This window comes from Panulirus ornatus, chromosome 48 (assembly GCF_036320965.1).
Source record: "Panulirus ornatus isolate Po-2019 chromosome 48, ASM3632096v1, whole genome shotgun sequence".
In the NCBI taxonomy this organism is placed as follows: Eukaryota; Metazoa; Arthropoda; class Malacostraca; order Decapoda; family Palinuridae; genus Panulirus; species Panulirus ornatus.
The window spans coordinates 30,643,311-30,662,177 of NC_092271.1; the positions used below are offsets into that span (position 1 = coordinate 30,643,311).

General features: G+C 40.4%; 2 protein-coding genes across 3 annotated transcripts in view; one reads left to right on the forward strand and one right to left on the reverse strand.

The window, feature by feature from the left end:
• The window catches only part of Nedd4 (E3 ubiquitin-protein ligase Nedd4), a 202,606-nt gene extending 184,983 nt beyond the window's left edge, over positions 1 to 17,623 (forward strand). For both annotated transcript variants that reach the window (XM_071690428.1, XM_071690429.1), the window contains 2 exons: positions 873 to 1,042; positions 10,239 to 17,623. In XM_071690428.1, the coding sequence (XP_071546529.1) occupies positions 873 to 1,042; positions 10,239 to 10,341 (273 nt within the window). In that variant the 3' untranslated portion in view covers positions 10,342 to 17,623. The remainder of the gene's footprint in view (positions 1 to 872; positions 1,043 to 10,238) is intronic.
• Positions 1 to 18,867, reverse strand: part of LOC139763949 (uncharacterized) — a 95,022-nt gene that overhangs the window by 20,559 nt on the left and 55,596 nt on the right. The window lies entirely within an intron of this gene.

The window sequence follows — 18,867 nt, forward strand, 5'->3', positions numbered from 1 at the left end:
AGAGCAAATGAGAGTTAGGGTGATATGGAAAGAGAGATAAAGGAGATAGCAATACAGGATAGAAGAGTCACTGGGTTACTTAATAGAATAATGAAGGGTAAAGGTGTTGGTATGAAAGTGGAGAAAGGATTAAGGGATTACATAGTCCTCCCAACCCTGACCTCTGCAGCCAAAACGTGGACATGGAATGAGTCACAGAGGTCAAGAATCCAAGTTGTGGAAATTAGGTATTTGAGAGGAGCATGTCATAGGACTAGATAGAATGGAGACAAATGAGATGTATGAGAGATTTGGTATGGTAGGTAATGCAAAGGGAATTAATTGTATAGCAGTTGAGTGGGTGAATCATAATACTTTAAGATGTTTTGTGCATGTGGAAAGAATGCAAGATGGGAAGTTTACATGGAAATGTTAAGGTTGGTGTGAGAAGAAGACCACCTGTGACATTGTAATATAGAGTGGAAGAGTACTGGAGGGCGAGAAATGGTGTATGCAAGGGAGGCATGTAAGGATAGGGATAAGTGGAAACTTTTGGCGCATTGCCACCCCTTTTGATGGGAGTTATGGAGGGAATGGGAATCAGAGATATAGATAGATAGCCATACTTAAAAGCTAATCTGATAATTGCTAGCAGACAGTTTGTCTCCGAAACTATTCAAGCATAGAACTCTGGTGACAGAGTAGGGATGATGTTGACTTCACACACACAATATTAAAACTTATTTCTTAGTAAGCAATAATCATATTGAGGCTGTACTTTGATTTGTGTGAGATGGAGACAAATGCTGATTCTCTGTTGGGTATTTAATGCTGATAGTAAAATTATCCAAAAATTTTGTAATCATGGATTTTATAAGTAGATGTGTTTACAGGTGGTACTGTCCTTTACAAATGAAATGAGAGCTCGGCTGCTTCAGTTTGTTACTGGTACATCACGTGTCCCAATGAATGGATTTAAGGAATTATATGGTAGCAATGGACCTCAGTTGTTTACAATTGAAATGTGGGGAGAAACCAAAAACTACCCACGTTCACATACATGGTAAGAACCTTTTCATGAAAATTAATGGTATTAAGTCATTTGAGAAATGTATCGCTGAATATAGACTATTTTTATGATTGGTGATGAAGGGCTTTAAGATAAAGATACAAACTATTATACTTCATACTGTCCTCAGACATTTCACATACACCCTTTTTCACACAACCCTATCTATAGCCCATGCCTTGCAACCATATAATGTTGATGGAACTACTATTCCTTTAAACACACCCATTTTTGCTCTTTGTGATAACTCTCTCTTTCCACACATTCTTCATTGCTCCCAGAACCTTCACCTCCTCCCCACCATATGACTCACTTCTACTCCCATGGTTCCATTCACTGCAGAGTCCACTCCCAGATATCTAAAACACTTCACTTTCTCCAATTTTTCTCCTTTCAAACTTACATCCCAATGAACTTGTCCCATAACCCTGCTGAACCTAATAACCTTGCTTTTATTCACATTTACTCTCAATTTTCTCCATTCACACACTCATCAAACTCAGCCACCAACTTTTGTAGTTTCTCACTTGAATCAGCCATCTTTTCTTTATCATCAGCGAACAGCAACTGACACTTCCCAGGCCCTCTCATCCCCAACAGAGTCAAAGTGCACGTGAGGGGATGAAAGTTCGAGGTATTGAAGAATGTGTGAAGAGAGAGGTCACTATTTAGGAGGGTAAAAATGTATGAAGGTATAGTAGTCTCATCGATGTTGTATGGATGCAAGGCATAGGCTGTAGATAATATCATACGGAAGAGGATGGATGTGTTGGGAATGAAATGTTTGAGAACAATATGTGGTGTGAGAATGGTTGATTGAGTAAGTAATAAAAGGTTAAGAGAGGGTTGTAATAAGAAGAGCAAGATTGAGAAAGCTGAAGAAGGTCTTCTGAAATGGTTTGGGCATAGAGTGAGAATGAGTAAGAAGAAATTGACAAAGGATAAATGTGTCAGAAGTGGAGGGAACAGGAAGGGAGAGACCAAATTGGAGATGGAAGGATGGAGTAAAAAATATCTTCAGTGCTTAAAGCCTGATAATGCAGCAGGGTGAAAGGTGTGCATGGGAGTGTGAATTGGAGTGAAGGGGTACATAGGGCTTGATTTTCAGTTTGTGGTGTGAACCAGGGCACATGAAGCAGCCAGGGGAACCACGAAAGGTCTATGGGGCCTAGTTGTAATTAGGGGGCTGTGGTTTTGGTGTATTACTCAAGACAGGTAGGGAATGGATGTGAGTGTGTGAAGCCTTTTCTTCCTCTCTTCCTGGTGCTACCTCACTAACATGGGAGAAAGTAAATAAGTATGCTGTAATTGATTGTTAAAGGAAAGAAAAACAGAATTCTTAACCTCTTACCTCCTCACATAGGTTTCTTTTCCAACCCTATGAATCTCTGCAGATTTTGAAGTTGTTTGAAAATGTATTTAACCCAACAATTTCAAGTGAATTCATATAATAATACAAAAATCCCTTCTGAAGTACATGTTGTCCATTAGCATTCAGATGAAGTGTAGAATTTTATTGATTAAACACATGTTAAGAAGTGGAAGAGTAAGGCCTGAGTGTTGAATTGTCACTGAGCACATTTTATAATTCATTTTGCTTTCATTGAAAACTTTTTTAGTGATTGTTGTTATATTTCATCTTATACTTTATCGTGACTCTTTTCTTGATTCATTCAGTGCAATTATGTCATTGATAATTATTTCATAACCAAAATTATAAAACTGTAAAACTGTGAATACCAGATGCAGTTTTGTAAAGGTCAGGTGGGTACTGGCGACACTGTCTCCACTTATGCCAGACCTTCTGTCTCATCTTGGTCAACTTTCAGTGCTGGAAGAGAGGTTATTAATAAAATTGCTTTCCACAATATCCAAAAACAGATCATTATTGTCAAGTAATTCAGGATGCTCTGCCTGGTCTTTTTTTTTTTTTTATCTGTTGAAGGCTCCAGTCATGGACAGAAGTCCACATCAAGGCTGGGCCTTTATTGAAATATAGAGAGAATTATGAAAGGGAAAAAGAGAAGACAAAGGAAAATAATTATGAATTTTGGAGGAAGTGAAAAACGTCTTTTAAAATGTACCAGGCCATAGTCATTGGGAAAGACTTGAGAAGGTAGCGAGTTTCAAAGCTTTGAGGTGTAGGGAAAGAAGTAGTTATCAAAAGGGCCCACCCTTGAGTTGCTGATGGCCACACAATAATCATGTGATACAGCAGCTTGCTGAGTATTGCGTGGTCTCACAAGTGATGGGGGCAGCACACAGGCAGCCAGCTCTTAGGAGCAAAAACCAAAGTAATACCTATAGAAGAGAGAAAGTGAACCAACGTTGTGGATTAGGGCAAGAGGGTCAAGTTTGGACGTTAGCCTGGGACAGTTTATAAGTCGGATGCAGAGGTAGAACCACCCCCAATATGAGAGCACCATTCCACACAAGGATGAATCAGTTCTTTGTATAAATGGAGCAACTGTTCAGAAAAAAGAAGTTTTGCCATCTAAACAGGACACGCAGTTTCTTGAGAGGCAAACTTAGCTATTCCTGTAATGAGGGGTTTCCAAGAAAGAGGAGTTTTCCATAAAGAGATGGATAAAAACTGGGTCTTGGAGGCATTAAAATTAACTAGGTTTCATCTACTCCTCTGAGATATCCTGTCCAATTCTGAGTTTATTAAGGAAGCTGTGTCAAGATGAGATGCAGATTGAGTGAGAGAAGGAGCAGAATTGAAGGATGTAGATGAATGCAGTGTTGAGTCATCAATTTATGAGTGCATTTGATTATTAGTAGAAGAGAGGAAATTATTTAAAAAAAGAAGGGTAGAGGACTGGTCAGAACCTTGAAGGTCACCACTGTTGATGAAGAAAAGGGGGAAGGCTGATCCATCAGCAAAAACAGAGGTAGATTGGCTGGAGAGGAGGCTAGATATGAAGGAGCAATGTGAGGAAGGGAAGCCAAAAGAGTGTGGCTTAGAGATGAGACCCCAGTGCTCTACCCTATGAAAAGCTTTGGATATGCCAAGGGCAACTGCACAAAATTTCCCAAAATCTTTCAGGGATGATGACCAAATATTAGTAAGATAGGAAGACTATCACCAGTAGAGCTTGCCTTATGGAAAACATACTGGTGATCAGAGAAGACTGAGATTTGAGGTGTCTAAAGTGGGAGTTCAGGAGGGATTTGAAGACCTTGGAAGTAGTAGATGTCAAAGCAATAGGATAATAGAGGGTCAGTACAGTGCTTCCAAGAAGAAAACGTTTTGGTTTTTAAACAGGAACAGTCAGATGAGTAAGCACAGGTGCAAGTTCAGAGGCACAGTCTTTCAGTACATAGGGATGGATGTGTCCAGAGAGAGAAGTGCTTTTTGGGCAGTCTGAAAAGAGATTATGGGGAGGGGCATAGGATTAGTAAGAGGAGCCTCAGGGGGTGAAGGAATGGTAGAGTCATCCAAAGTGTTTTAGATGAGAAATGGAAACCAAAAAGTTACTTTGTCTTTGGGAGAGACAGCTATGGTACTGTCACTCAGTTTCCTTCTTTGAAAACTCAAGAGAATTGGCTGTCACTGGCATGACTGGAGGATGACTGACTGTGAGAAGAAAGTATTGCATTTGGTCCCAAACTTGCCCTCAAGATTTATGCCCTACTGGCATGACAGGCATGGGAGACTGTGAAATATTGGCCCAAAAATCAAAAGATACGATAAGCTCAAAAAGAAAATGTTACTTTGATCATCCAGGACGAAGATTATTCATCACAGCACCTGTGGACACTAGAAACACTAATATATGCATTTGAATACAGAGGTGAGTAATGTGGTAGTTGAGGTTATAATTGGTGTACATAGGGTGTTCAGTGTTGCATATGGAAATGGTGAAGAGCTTGTAGATTTGTGTGCTGAAAAAGGACTGGTGATTGGGAATACCTGGTTTAAAAAGAGAGATATACATAAGTATACATATGTAAGCAGGAGAGATGGACAGAGAGCCTTATTGGATTACATGTTAATTGATAGGCACGTGAAAGAGAGACTTTTGGATGTTAATGTGCTGAGAGGTGCAACTGGAGGGATGTCTGATCATTATCTTGTGGAGGTGAAGATGAAGATTTGTATAGGTTTTTGAAAAGAAGAGAGAATGTTGGTGTGAAGAGAGTGGTGAGAGTAATTGAGCTTGGAAAGGAGACTTGTGTGAGGAAGTACCAAGAGAGATTGAGTGCAGAATGGAAAAAGGTGAGAGCAAATGATTTAAGGGGATTGGGGGAGGAATGGGATGTATTTAGGGAAGCAGTGATGGCTTGTGCAAAAGATGCCTGTGGCATGAGAAAGGTGGGAGGTGGGCAGATTTGAAAGGGTAGTGAGTGGTGGGATGAAGAAGTGAGATTGTCAGTGAAAGAGAACAGAGAGTCATTTGGACGATTTTTGCGGGGAAATAATGCAAATATGACTGGGAGATGTGTAAAAGAAAGAGGTGGGTCAAGAGAAAGGTGCAAAAGGTGAAAAAGATGGCAAATGAAAGTTGGGGTGAGAGAGTATTGTTAAATTTTAGGGAGAATGAAAAGATGTTTTGGAAGGAGGTAAATAAAGTGTGTAAGAAAAGAGAACAAATGGTGGCAAATGGGGAGGTAATAACAAGTAGTGGTGAAGTGAGGAGGTGGAGTGAGTATTTTGAAGGTTTGCTGAATGTGTTTGATGATAGAGTGGCAGATATAGGGTGTTTTGGTCGAGGTGGTGTGCGAAGTGAGAGGGTCAGGGAGAAGGGTTTGATAAACAGAGAAGAGGTAATGAAAGTTTTGCGGAAGATGAAAGCCAGCAAGGCAGCAGGTTTGGATGGTATTGCAGTAGAATTTATTGAAAAAGGGGGTGACTGTGTTGTTGACTGGTTGGTGAGGATATTCATTGTTTGTATGGTTCATGGTATACCACATCTTTCCAATTCACTCTATTCCTAGCATACCTTTCACCCTCCTGTTTGTTCAGGCCCCGATCACTCAAAATCTTTTTCACTCCATCCTTCCACCCCCAGTTTGGAAAGGATCACAATTTAGTGCATGATCAAGTATATTCCTATGAGTCCATGGGGAAATGACACATGATAAGTTCCCAAGTGCACTTTCGTATAATAATCACATCATTAGGGGAGATACAAGAAAGAAATACAAGTCGAGATATACAATGAAGAGACTTAGATTTACCAAATGACATCCTAGCTATGTCTCTTAGTCGTATATCAACTGACTTATTTTTTTTGTATCTCCCCTTACGTGATTATTACACGAAAGTGCACTTGGGATCTTATCGTGTGTCATTTCCCTATGGACTTATAGGAATATATATATAAATATACTTGGTAAAGTGTGTGAAAGAAGAAAGTTAAGAGTAAATGTGAATAAGAGCAAGGTTATTAGGTACAGTAAGGTTGAGGGTCAAGTCAATTGGGAGGTAAGTTTGAATGGAGAAAAACTGGAGGAAGTAAAGTGTTTTAGATATCTGGGAGTAGATCTGGCAGCGGATGGAACCATGGAAGCGGAAGTAAATCATAGGGTGGGGGAGGGGGCGAAAATCCTGGGAGCCTTGAAGAATGTGTGGAAGTCGAGAACATTATCTCGGAAAGCAAAAATGGGTATGTTTGAAGGAATAGCGGTTCCAACAATGTTGTATGGTTGCGAGGCGTGGGCTATGGATAGAGTAGTACACAGGAGGGTGGATGTGCAGGAAATGAGATGTTTGAGGACAATGTGGGGTGTGAGGTGGTTTGATCGAGTAAGTAATGTAAGGGTAAGAGAGATGTGTGGAAATAAAAAGAGCGTGGTTGAGAGAGCAGAAGAGGGTGTTTTGAAATGGTTTGGGCACATGGAGAGAATGAGTGAGGAAAGATTGACCAAGAGGATATATGTGTCGGAGGTGGAGGGAACGAGGAGAAGTGGGAGACCAAATTGGAGGTGGAAAGATGGAGTGAAAAAGATTTTGAGTGATCGGGGCCTGAACATGCAGGAGGGTGAAAGGAGGGCAAGGAATAGAGTGAATTGGATCGATGTGGTATACCGGGGTTGACGTGCTGTCAGTGGATTGAATTAGGGCATTTGAAGCATCTGGGGGTAAACCATGGAAAGTTGTGTGGGGCCTGGATGTGGAAAGGGAGCTGTGGTTTTCGGGCATTATTGCATGACAGCAATTGCATGAACGAATGGGGCCTTTGTTGTCTTTTCCTAGTGCTACCTTGCACACATGAGGAGGGAGGGGGATGGTATTTCCATGTGTGGCGAGGTGGTGATGGGAATGAATAAAGGCAGACAGTGTGAATTGTGTGCATGGGTATATATGTATGTGTCTGTGTGTGTATATATATGTGTACATTGAGATGTATAGGTATGTATATTTGCGTGTGTGGACATGTATGTATATACATTGTGTATGGGCGTGGGTTGGGCCATTTCTTTCGTCTGTTTCCTTGCGCTACCTCGCAAACGCGGGAGACAGCGACAAAGCAAAATATATATATATATATATATATATATATATATATATATATATATATATATATATATATATATATATATATGTATATATATATATATATATATATATATATATATATATATATATATATATATATATATATATATACATATATTATATTTTTTTTTTTTTTTTTAACCATTCGCCATTTCCCACGTTAGCGAGGTAGCGTTAAGAACAGAGGACTGGGCCTTTTTTGGAATATCCTCCCCTGGATGGGGTTGTTAGGGAGGTAAATGCAAGAGTTTTGGAAAGAGGGGCAAGTATGAAGTCTGTTGGGGATGAGAGAGCTTGGGAAGTGAGTCAGTTGTTGTTCGCTGATGATACAGCGCTGGTGGCTGATTCATGTGAGAAACTGCAGAAGCTGGTGACTGAGTTTGGTAAAGTGTGTGAAAGAAGAAAGTGGATTGAATCAGGGCATGTGAAGCGTCTGGGATAAACCATGGAAAGCTGTGTAGGTATGTATATTTGCGTGTGTGGACGTATGTATATACATGTGTATGGGGATGGGTTGGGCCATTTCTTTCGTCTGTTTCCTTGTGCTACCTCGCAAACGCGGGAGACAGCGACAAAGAAAAAAAAAGAAAAAAAATATATATATATATATATATATATATATATATATATATATATATATATATATATATATATATATATATATATATATATCCCTGGGGATAGGGGAGAAAGAATACTTTCCACATATTCCCTGTGTGTCGTAGAAGGCGACTAAAAGGGGAGGGAGTGGGGAGCTGGAAATCCTCTCCTCTAATTTTTACTTTTCCAAAATAGGGAACAGAGAGGGGGGCCAAGAGATAATTTTCCCTCTAAGGCTCAGTTCTCTGTTCTTAAGGCTACCTAGCTAATGCAGGAAATGGCGAATATATATAAAAAAAGGAAAAAATAGATTTATGGATTTGTATGTAGCATTTATGGATCTGGAGAAGGCATATGATAAGAGTTGATAGAGATGCTCTGTGGAAGGTATTAAGAGTATATGGTGTGGGAGTTAAGTTGCTAGAAGCTGTGAAAAGTTTTTATTGAGGATGTAATGTATGTGTGCGAGTAGGAAGAGAGGAAAGTGATTGGTTCTCACTGAATGTTGGTTTATGGCAGGGGTGTGTGATGTCTCCATGGTTGTTTAATTTGTTTATGAATGGGATGGTTAGGGAGATGAATGCAAGAGTTTTGGAGAGAGGGGCAAGTATGCAGTCTGTTGTGGATGAGAGGGCTTGGGAAGTGAGTCAGTTGTTGTTCGGTGATGATACGGTGCTAGTGGCTGATTCGGGTGAGAAACTGCAGAAGTTGATGACTGAGTTTGGTAAAGTGTGTGAAAGGAGAAAGCTGAGAGTAAATGTGAATAAGAGCAAGGTTATTAGATTCAGTAGGATTGAGGAAAAAGTCAATTGGGAAGTAAGTGTGAATGGAGAAAAACTAGAGGAAGTGAAGTATTTTAGATATCTGGTAGTGGATTTGGCAGCGGATGGAACCATGGAAGCGGAAGTGAGTCACAGGGTGGGGAAGGGGACGAAGGTTCTGGGAGTGTTGAAGATGTGTGGAAGGCAACAACCTTATCTCGGAGAGCAAAAATGGGTATGTTTGAAGGAATAGTGGTTCCAACAATGTTATATGGTTGTGAGGCATGGGCTATAGATAGGGTTGTGCAGAGGAGGGTGGATGTGTGGGAAATGAGATGTTTGAGGACAATATGTGGTGTGAGTTAGTGTGATCGAGTAAGTAATAAAAGGGTAAGAGAGATGAATGGTAATAGAAAGAGTGTGGTTGAGAGAGCAGAAGAGGGTGTATTGAAATGGTTTGGTCACATGGAGAGAATGAGTGAGGAAAGATTGACAAAGAGGATATATGTGTCAGAAGTGGAGGGAACAAGGGAGACCAAATTGGAGGTGAAAGGATGGAGTGAAAAAGATTTTGAACGATTGGGGCTTGAACATACAGGAGGGTGAAAGGCGTGCAAGGAATAGAGTGAATTGGAACGATGTGGTATACCGGGGTCGTCGTGCTGTCAGTGGATTGAACCAGGGCATGTGAAGCGTCTGGAGTAAACCATGGAAAGTTTTGTGGGGCCTGGATGCAGAAAGGGAGCGATGGTTTCGGGCATTACACAAGAGAGCTAGAGACTTGAGTATGAACGAATGTGGCCTTTGTCTTTTCCTAGTGCTACCTCACATGCGTGTGGGGGAAGGGGGGGGGTGCCATTTCATGTGTGGCGGGATGGCAACAGGAATGGATGAAGGCAGCAAGTATGAATATATACATGTGTATATATGTATATGTCTGTATAGGTGTATGTATGTATACGTTGAAATGTATAGGTATGTGTATGTGCGTGTGCGGGTTTGTATGTATATACATGTGTGAGTGGTTGAATTGCATTTGGATCAGAGTGTTTTATAATAAAGTTTGGTGTATTATCAAACTGTATTTCCATGGGTCACAGCCTTGGTGATGAAGTTTTCTGGATCAGGAAATGACAGTTATAACAGGAATAGTGTTGTTGAAGGAATTGATTAAGTATTATTGGCTGTGTTCATTATATGTACACAACAGGGATGGTGTTAATGAAGGAAATGATTAAGAATTATTAGCTTTCTTCATTATATGTACAGATTGATTGATGATGCTAAATGTGTGCATATGACTAATGAAAACTTTGATTTTCAGCTTCAACCGACTGGATCTGCCTCCATACCAGTCTTATCATGAACTTCGTGAAAAGCTCATAAAGGCCATCGAGGGCACAGTGGGTTTTGCAGGTGTAGATTAATTACTCCTTCTAGAATCTTGTTTTGATCATTGATGGAAAATGAACAATGAGGAGAAGTATGAAATATTAGAGGAGCATGATGTATGTATCAAAATGAGAATGTGGTTAATAGGTACACAAATTGAAAAAAAGTTTTGAGAGATCAGTTTGGCAAAGAAGGAAGTTGTCAAAACTGCAGACTGGGAAACTTGCAAGGACAGCTCAGTTAAATGTGTTTGATACAAATTTAGTGTGGGATTATTTAACAAAAGTATTTATGGGGGGTCATTGGCACAACATAATGTAGAAGTGACAAGAAAATGCAAGTGTAAGGACAGAAATTTCTGTCAATGTGCCCTGAATTCTCATAAAAATTCTTTTTCAATTCTCAACTGCTATAAGATCAGTTTCATTCCTTAATCTCTTGTTATTTGATAGTATACTATAGAATTTCTTCCTTGTTTGTTACAAGGTTAGTGATCCATATTATAGCATCTTATTGAGAAATAGATATATGAGTAAGGCTACATTTTATAAATGAATTTGGCAGTGAAATACTAGCCTCATTGTTATTAACGTCAAGACTTTTACATATTGTGATATAATTGTCATATTATTTAACTGTTGTTAGCATGGCTCTTTAGGCTTGTATATGTCCCGTAGTCAAGTTGAGGGGTTTTGTATGTGGGTGAATGTATGTGCATGAGTCTGTGATTGGTTTTCTGTATATGTAATTTAGCCCATGTTGAGAGATTTACATATCATGCATGTTGTATGCAATCATGACTTGCATGTATACGTGCATGCTTATGTGTGTGCATCTTTGTACATATTTGTGTGTACATCTTTTTATGTATGCAAGAATATATGTGAGCATGTATGGGCCACATCTATCTGTATGTGCATGTGCTCACTCATACATATGTGTATATATCTCTCCATAAATGATATATATATATATATATATATATATATATATATATATATATATATATATATATATATATATATATATATATATATATTTCTTTCTTTTATTTTTTTTTATTTTCCAAAAGAAGGAACAGGAAAAGGGGCCAGGTGAGAATATTCCCACAAAGGCCCAGTCCTCTGTTCTTTACACTACCTCGCTAATTTGGGAAATAGTGAATAGGATGAAAGAAAAAAGAAAAGATTCACTCTATTCCTTGCATGCCTTCCACCCTCCTGCATGTTCAGGCCCCAATCACTCAAAATCTTTTTCACTCCATCTTTCCACCTCCAATTTGGTCTCCCACTTCTCCTCGTTCCCTCCACCTCTGACACATATATCCTCTTTGTCAATCTTTCCTCACTCGTTCTCTCCATGTGACCAAACCATTTCAAAACACCCTCTTCTGCTCTCTCAACCACACTCTCTTTATTACCACCCATCTCTCTCACCCTTTCATTACTTACTTGATCAAACCACCTCACACCACATATTGTCTTCAAACATCTCATTTCCAACACATCCACCCTCCTCCGCACATCTCTGTCTATAGCCCATGCCTCACAACCATATAACATTGTTGGAACCACTATTCCTTCAAACATACCCAGTTTTGCTTTCTGAGAGAACGTTCTCATCTTACACACATTCTTCAAAGCACATACACGCACATATACATATCAGCATATACATACATGTACATACACATACACAGACATAAACATATATACACATGTACATATTGATACTTCGCAAACGCGGGAGACAGCGACAAAGCAAAAAAAAAAAACATATTGATGCTTGCCTTCATCCATTCCTTTCGCTACCCCACCGCACAGGAAATAGCATTGCTACCTCCTGCTTCAGCTTGGCAGCGCCGGGAAAACAAACGAAAAAGGCCTCATTTGTTCACATTCAATCTAGCTGTCATGTGCAATGAACCAAAACCACAGCTCCCTGTCCACATTCAGGCCCCACATATTCGTACTTGCTTGCCTACATCCATACCTGTCGCTACCCCACCACACAGGAAATAGCATTGCTACTCTTTTTATGACCACGCATCTCTCTTACCCCTTCATTACTTACTCAGTCAAACTACCTCACACCACATATTGTCTTCAAACATTTCATTTCCAACACATCCACTCTCCTCCACACAACCCTATCTATAGCACAATCCACTCTCCTCCACACAACCCTATCTATAGCACATGCCTTTCAACCATATAATATTGTTGGAACTACTGTTCCTTTACAAATATCCAGTTTTGCTCTCTGAAATAATGTTCTCCCTTTCCATACATCCTTCATCACTCCCAGAACCTTCGCCCCCTCCTCCACCCTGTGACTCGTTTCTGCTTTTTTGGTTCCATTCACTGCCAAGTCCACTCCCAGAAACCAAAACACTTCTCTCCCTCCAGTTTTTCTCCATTCAAACTTCATCCCAATGAACTTGTTCCTCAACCCTCCTGAACCTAATAACCATATATTTACTCTTCACTTTCTCCTTTCGCACACTTTTCCAAACTCAGTCACTTCTGCAGTTTCTCACTTGAAACAGCCACCAGTGTTGTATCATCGGCGAACAGCAACACAGTTCCCAGGCCTTGTCATACTCAGCCCCTCTCTCCAGTAGGTCACAGTGATGCCTGTGATCTAGTATATTCTGATAACCACGAGGAAGAATGAAACATGATAAGCCAAATGCACTTTCGTGTATGACCACATATTCAGGGAAGATACAAGACTGAGATAGAATACTTAGAACAGTCAGTGTAAGTATATAGGAGAGGTGGAGCTAAGACGCTGTTGGTACACAAGTGTTAGTGGTTTTCAGGTCTGGCACTGTGCCTGTCGTAAAATTTTATTGCATTGACAAGACAGGAAACCGTTTACAAATTTTGCTCTCCCATTTATGGAGACCTTCATTATTATTCTTGTTACAATTTTTTGTGGATCTAATAAGAGAAAATTCAGTGATATTACTCTTAGTGAAGGAGTTACAGGTTATAAATGAATTAGCATTAGTTATAAATGATAAGCCAAATGCATTTTTATGTATGACCACATATTCAGGGGAGATACAAGAATGAGATAGAACACTTAGAACAGTCAGTATAAGTTTACAGGAGAGGTGGAGCTAAGATGCTGTTGGTACACAAGTGTTAGTGGTTTTCGGGTCTGGCAATGTGCCTGTCGTAAAATTTTATTGCAAGGACAAGACAGGAACCTGTTTACAAGTTTTGCTATCCCATTTATGTAGACCTTCATTAATATTAATGTTACAATATTTTGTGGATCTAATAAGAGAAAATTCAGTGATATTTCTCTTAGTCAAGGAGTTACAGGTTATAAATGAATTAGCAGTTCCTGTTAGTACAACTTTCGTAATTTTTAACATGACTAAACAAAGCATTTGAATCTTGATCTGTTCTTATACTTTACTTACATTGCTCAAGTCTAACAGAGAGATCCTTAACAGTCTGCCCAACATAAAACATATTACAGCTTTTAAAAGGTATTTGGTATACACGACATGCAGAATTTTCTGGCAAGGTTTTGGTTAAGAAGATATTAAGCATTATTTTTGCAAAAGGCTTCTTTCACATTAAAGGACTGAGTAAGTTTGGAACCAAGGTAGAATTATGACTAAATGGGAGAATTAAAAGATTCTTGGTATCTAGGGGAGGTTGACTCTATAAAATGATTTCTTTGCCAACTTAAGAGATGTGTCAACGAAAGATTTAGGATACTTTAACTTTGATCAGAATATATCTAATTCAAACTCTTCATTAGTCTGTTGTGGATGAGAGAGCTTGGGAAGTGAGTCAGTTGTTGTTCGCTGATGATACAGCGCTGGTGGCTGATTCGGGTGAGAAACTGCAGAAGCTGGTGACTAAGATTGGTAAAGTGTGTGAAAAAAGAAAGCTGAGAGTAAATGTGAATAAGAGGAAAGTTATTAGGTACAGTAGGGTTGAGGGACAAGTCAGTTGGGAGGTAAGTTTGAATGGAGAAAAACTGGAGGAAGAGAAGTGTTTTAGATATCTTGGAGTGCAGCAGATGGAACCATGGAAGCAGAAGTGAATCATAGGGTGGGAGAGGGGGCGAAAGTTCTGGGAGCGTTGCAAAATGTGTGGAAGTCAAGAACATTATCTTGTAAAGCAAAGATGGGTATGTTTGAAGGAATAGTGGTTCCAACAATGTTATATATATAGGTTGCAAGGCGTGGACTATAGATAGAGTTGTGCGGAGGAGGGTGGATGTGTTGGAAATGAGATGTTTGAGGACAATATGAGGTGTGAGGTGGTTTGATTAAGTAATGAAAGGGTAAGAGAGATGTGTGATAATAAAAGAGTGTGGTTGAGAGGGCAGAAGAGGGTGTTTTGAAATGGTTTGGTCACATGGAGAGAATGAGTGAGGAAAGATTGACAAAGAGGATATATGTGTCAGAGGTGGAGGGAACAGGGAACGAGGAGAAGTGGGAGACCAAATTGGAGGTGGAAAGATGGAGTGAAAAAGATTTTGAGTGATCGGGGCCTGAACATGCAAGAGGGTGAAAGGTGTGCAAGGAATAGAGTGAATTGGAATGATGTGGTATACCAGGGTCGATGTGCTGTCAATGGATTGAACCAGGGCATGTGAAGCGTCTGGGGTAAACCATGGAAAGTTTTGTAGGGCCTGGATGTGGAAAGGGAGCTGTGGTTTCGGTGCATTTTACATGACAGCTAGAGACTGAGTGTGAACAAATGTGTCCTTTGTTGCCTTTTCGTAGCATTACCTCTTGCACATCTGGGGGGGAGGGGGTTGTCATTTCATGTGTGGCGGGGTGGCTACGCGAATGAATAAGGGCATGAAATGAATATATATTTATTTATTTTGCTTTGTCGCTGTCTCCCCCGTTAGCGAGGTAGCACAAGGAAACAGACGAAAGAATGGCCCAACCCACCCAGATACACATGTATATAGATACACGTCCACTCATGCAAATATACATACCTATACATCTCAACGTATACATATATATATATACGCACACAGACATATACATATATACACTTGTACATAATTCATATTGTCTGCCTTTATTCATTCCCATCGCCACCCCACCACACATGAAATAACAACCCCCTCCCCCTGCATGTGCACAAGGTAGCGCTAGGAAAAGACAATAAAGGCCACATTCGTTCACACTCAGTCTCTAGTTGTCATGTAATAATGCACAGAAACCACAGCTCCCTTTCCACATCCAGGCCCCACAGAACTTTCCATGGTTTGCCCCAGACGCTTCACATGCCCTGGTTCAATCCATTGACATCACGTGGACCCCGGTATACCACATTGTTCCAATTCACTCTATTCCTTGCATGCCTTTTACCCTCCTGCATGTTCAGGCCCCGATCATTCAAAATTTTTTTCACTCCATCTTTCCATCTCCAATTTGGTCTCCCACTTCTCATTCCCTTCACCTCTGACACATATGTCCTCTTGGTCAATCTTTCCTTACTCATTCTTTCCATATGACCAAACCATTTCATAACACCCTCTTCTGCTCTCTTTTCTTTTTATTATACTTTGTTGCTGTCTCCTGCATTAGCGAGGTAGCGCAAGGAAATGGCCCAACCCACTCACACACACACGTATACAAATACATGTCCACACATGCACATATACATACCTATACATTTCATCGTATACATACATATACATACATGACATATACATATATACACATATACATAATTCATACTTGCTGCCTTTATTCATTCCTCTCGCCACCCCGCCCCACATGAAATGACAACCCCCTCCCCTCGCACGTGCATGAGGTAGCGCTAGGAAAAGACAACAAAGGCCACATTTGTTCACACTCAGTCTCTAGCTGTCATGTATAATGAATCGAAACCACACCTCCCTTTCCACATCCAGGTCCCACAAAACTTTCCATGGTTTACCCCAGACGCTTCACATGCCCTGGTTCAATCCATTGACAGCACATCGACCACGGTATACCACATCGTTCCAATTCACTCTATTCCTTGCATGCCTTTCACCCTCCTGCATGTTCAGGCCCCGATCGCTCAAAATCTTTTTCACTTCCTCCTTCCACCTCCAATTTGGTCTCACACTTCTCCTCGTTTCCTCCACCTCTGACACATATGTTGTTGGAACCACTATTCCTTCATACATACCCATTTTTGCTATCTGAGATAATGTTCTCACTTTCCACACATTTTTCAATGCTTCCAGAAACTTTCACCCCCTCCCCCACCCTGTGACTCACTTCCGCTTCCATGGTTCCATCTACTGCCAAATCCACTCCCAGATATCTAAAACACTTCACTTCCTCCAGTTTTTCTCCATTCAAACTGACCTCGTAATTGACTCGTTCCTCAATCCTACTGTACCTAATAACCTTGCTCTTATTTACATTTACTCTCAGCTTTCCTCTTTCACACACTTTACCAGACTCCATCGCCAACTTCTGCAGTTTCTCACCCGAACCAGCCACCAGTGCCATATCATCAGTGAACAACTGACTCACTTCCTAAGCCCTCTCTCATCCACAACAGTCTGCATACTTGCCTCTCTCTCCAAAACTCTTGCATTCACCTCCCTAACAACCCCATCCATAAACAAATTAAACAACCATGGAGACATCACAAACCCCTGCCACAAACCGACATTCACTGAGAACCAATCACCTTCCCCTCTTCCTACTCGTACACATGCCTTACATCCTCTATAAAAACTTTTCACTGCTTCTAGCAACTTGCCTCCCACACCATATACTCTTAATACCTTCCACAGAGCATCTCTATCAACTCTATCATATGCCTTCTCCAGATCCATAAATGCTATATACAGATCCATTTGTTTTTGTAAGTATTTCTCATATACATTCTTCAAAGCAAACTCCTGATCCACACATCCTCCACCACTTCTGAAACCTCACTGCTCTTCCCCAATCTGATGCTCTGTACATGACTTCACCCTCTCAGTCAATTCCTTCCCATATAATTTCCCAGGAATACTCAACTAACTTGTACCTCTGTAATTTGAACACTCACCTTTATCCCCTTTGCCCTTGTATAATGGCACAATGCATGCATACCGCTAATCCTGAGGCAACTCACCATGAGCCATACACACATTGAATATTCTTACCAACCAGTCAACAACACAGTCACCCCTTTTTTAAGAAATTCCATTGCAATACCATCCAAACCTGCCGCCTTGCCGGTTTTCATCTCCCGCAAAGCTTTCACTACCCATTCTCTGTTTACCAAATCATTCTCCCTGACCCTCTCACTTCGCACACCACCTCGACCAAAACATCTTACATCTACCACTCCATCATCTAACACATTCAACAAATCTTCAAAATACTCACTCCATCTCCTCACATCACCACTACTTGTTATTACCTCCCCATTACCCCCCTTCACTGATGTTCTCATTTGTTCTCGTCTTACGCACTTTATTTACCTCCTTTCAAAATATCTTTTTCTCCCTAAAATTTAATGATACTCTCTCACCCCAACTCTCATTTGCCCTTTTTTTCACCTCTTGCTCGTTTCTCTTGACCTGCCTCTTTCTTTTATACTTCTACCATTTTTTGCACTCCCAGATATCAAGAACACTTCCTTCCAGTTTTTCTCCATATATATATATATATATATATATATATATTTTTTTTTTTTTTTTTTTTAAACTATTCGCCATTTCCCGCATTAGCGAGGTAGCGTTAAGAACAGAGAACTGGGCCACTGAGGGAATATCCTCACCTGGCCCCCTTCTCTGTTCCTCCTTTTGGAAAATTAAAAAAAATTGAGAGGGGAGGATTTCCAGCCCCCCGCTCCCTCCCCTTTTAGTCGCCTTCTACGACACGCAGGGAATACGTGGGAAGTATTCTTTCTCCCCTATCCCCAGGGATAAAATATATATATATATATATATATATATATATATATATATATATATTTTTTTTTTTTTTTTTTTTTTATACTTTGTCACTGTCTCCCGCGTTTGCGAGGTTGCGCAAGGAAACAGACGAAAGAAATGGCCCAACCCCCCCCATACACATGTATATACATACGTCCACACACGCAAATATACATACCTACACAGCTTTCCATGGTTTACCCCAGACGCTTCACATGCCTTGATTCAATCCACTGACAGCACGTCAACCCCGGTATACCACATCGCTCCAATTCACTCTATTCCTTGCCCTCCTTTCACCCTCCTGCATGTTCAGGCCCCGATCACACAAAATCTTTTTCACTCCATCTTTCCACCTCCAATTTGGTCTCCCTCTTCTCCTCGTTCCCTCCACCTCCGACACATATATCCTCTTGGTCAATCTTTCCTCACTCATTCTCTCCATGTGCCCAAACCACTTCAAAACACCCTCTTCTGCTCTCTCAACCACGCTCTTTTTATTTCCACACATCTCTCTTACCCTTACGTTACTCACTCGATCAAACCACCTCACACCACACATTGTCCTCAAACATCTCATTTCCAGCACATCCATCCTCCTGCACACAACTCTATCCATAGCCCACACCTCGCAA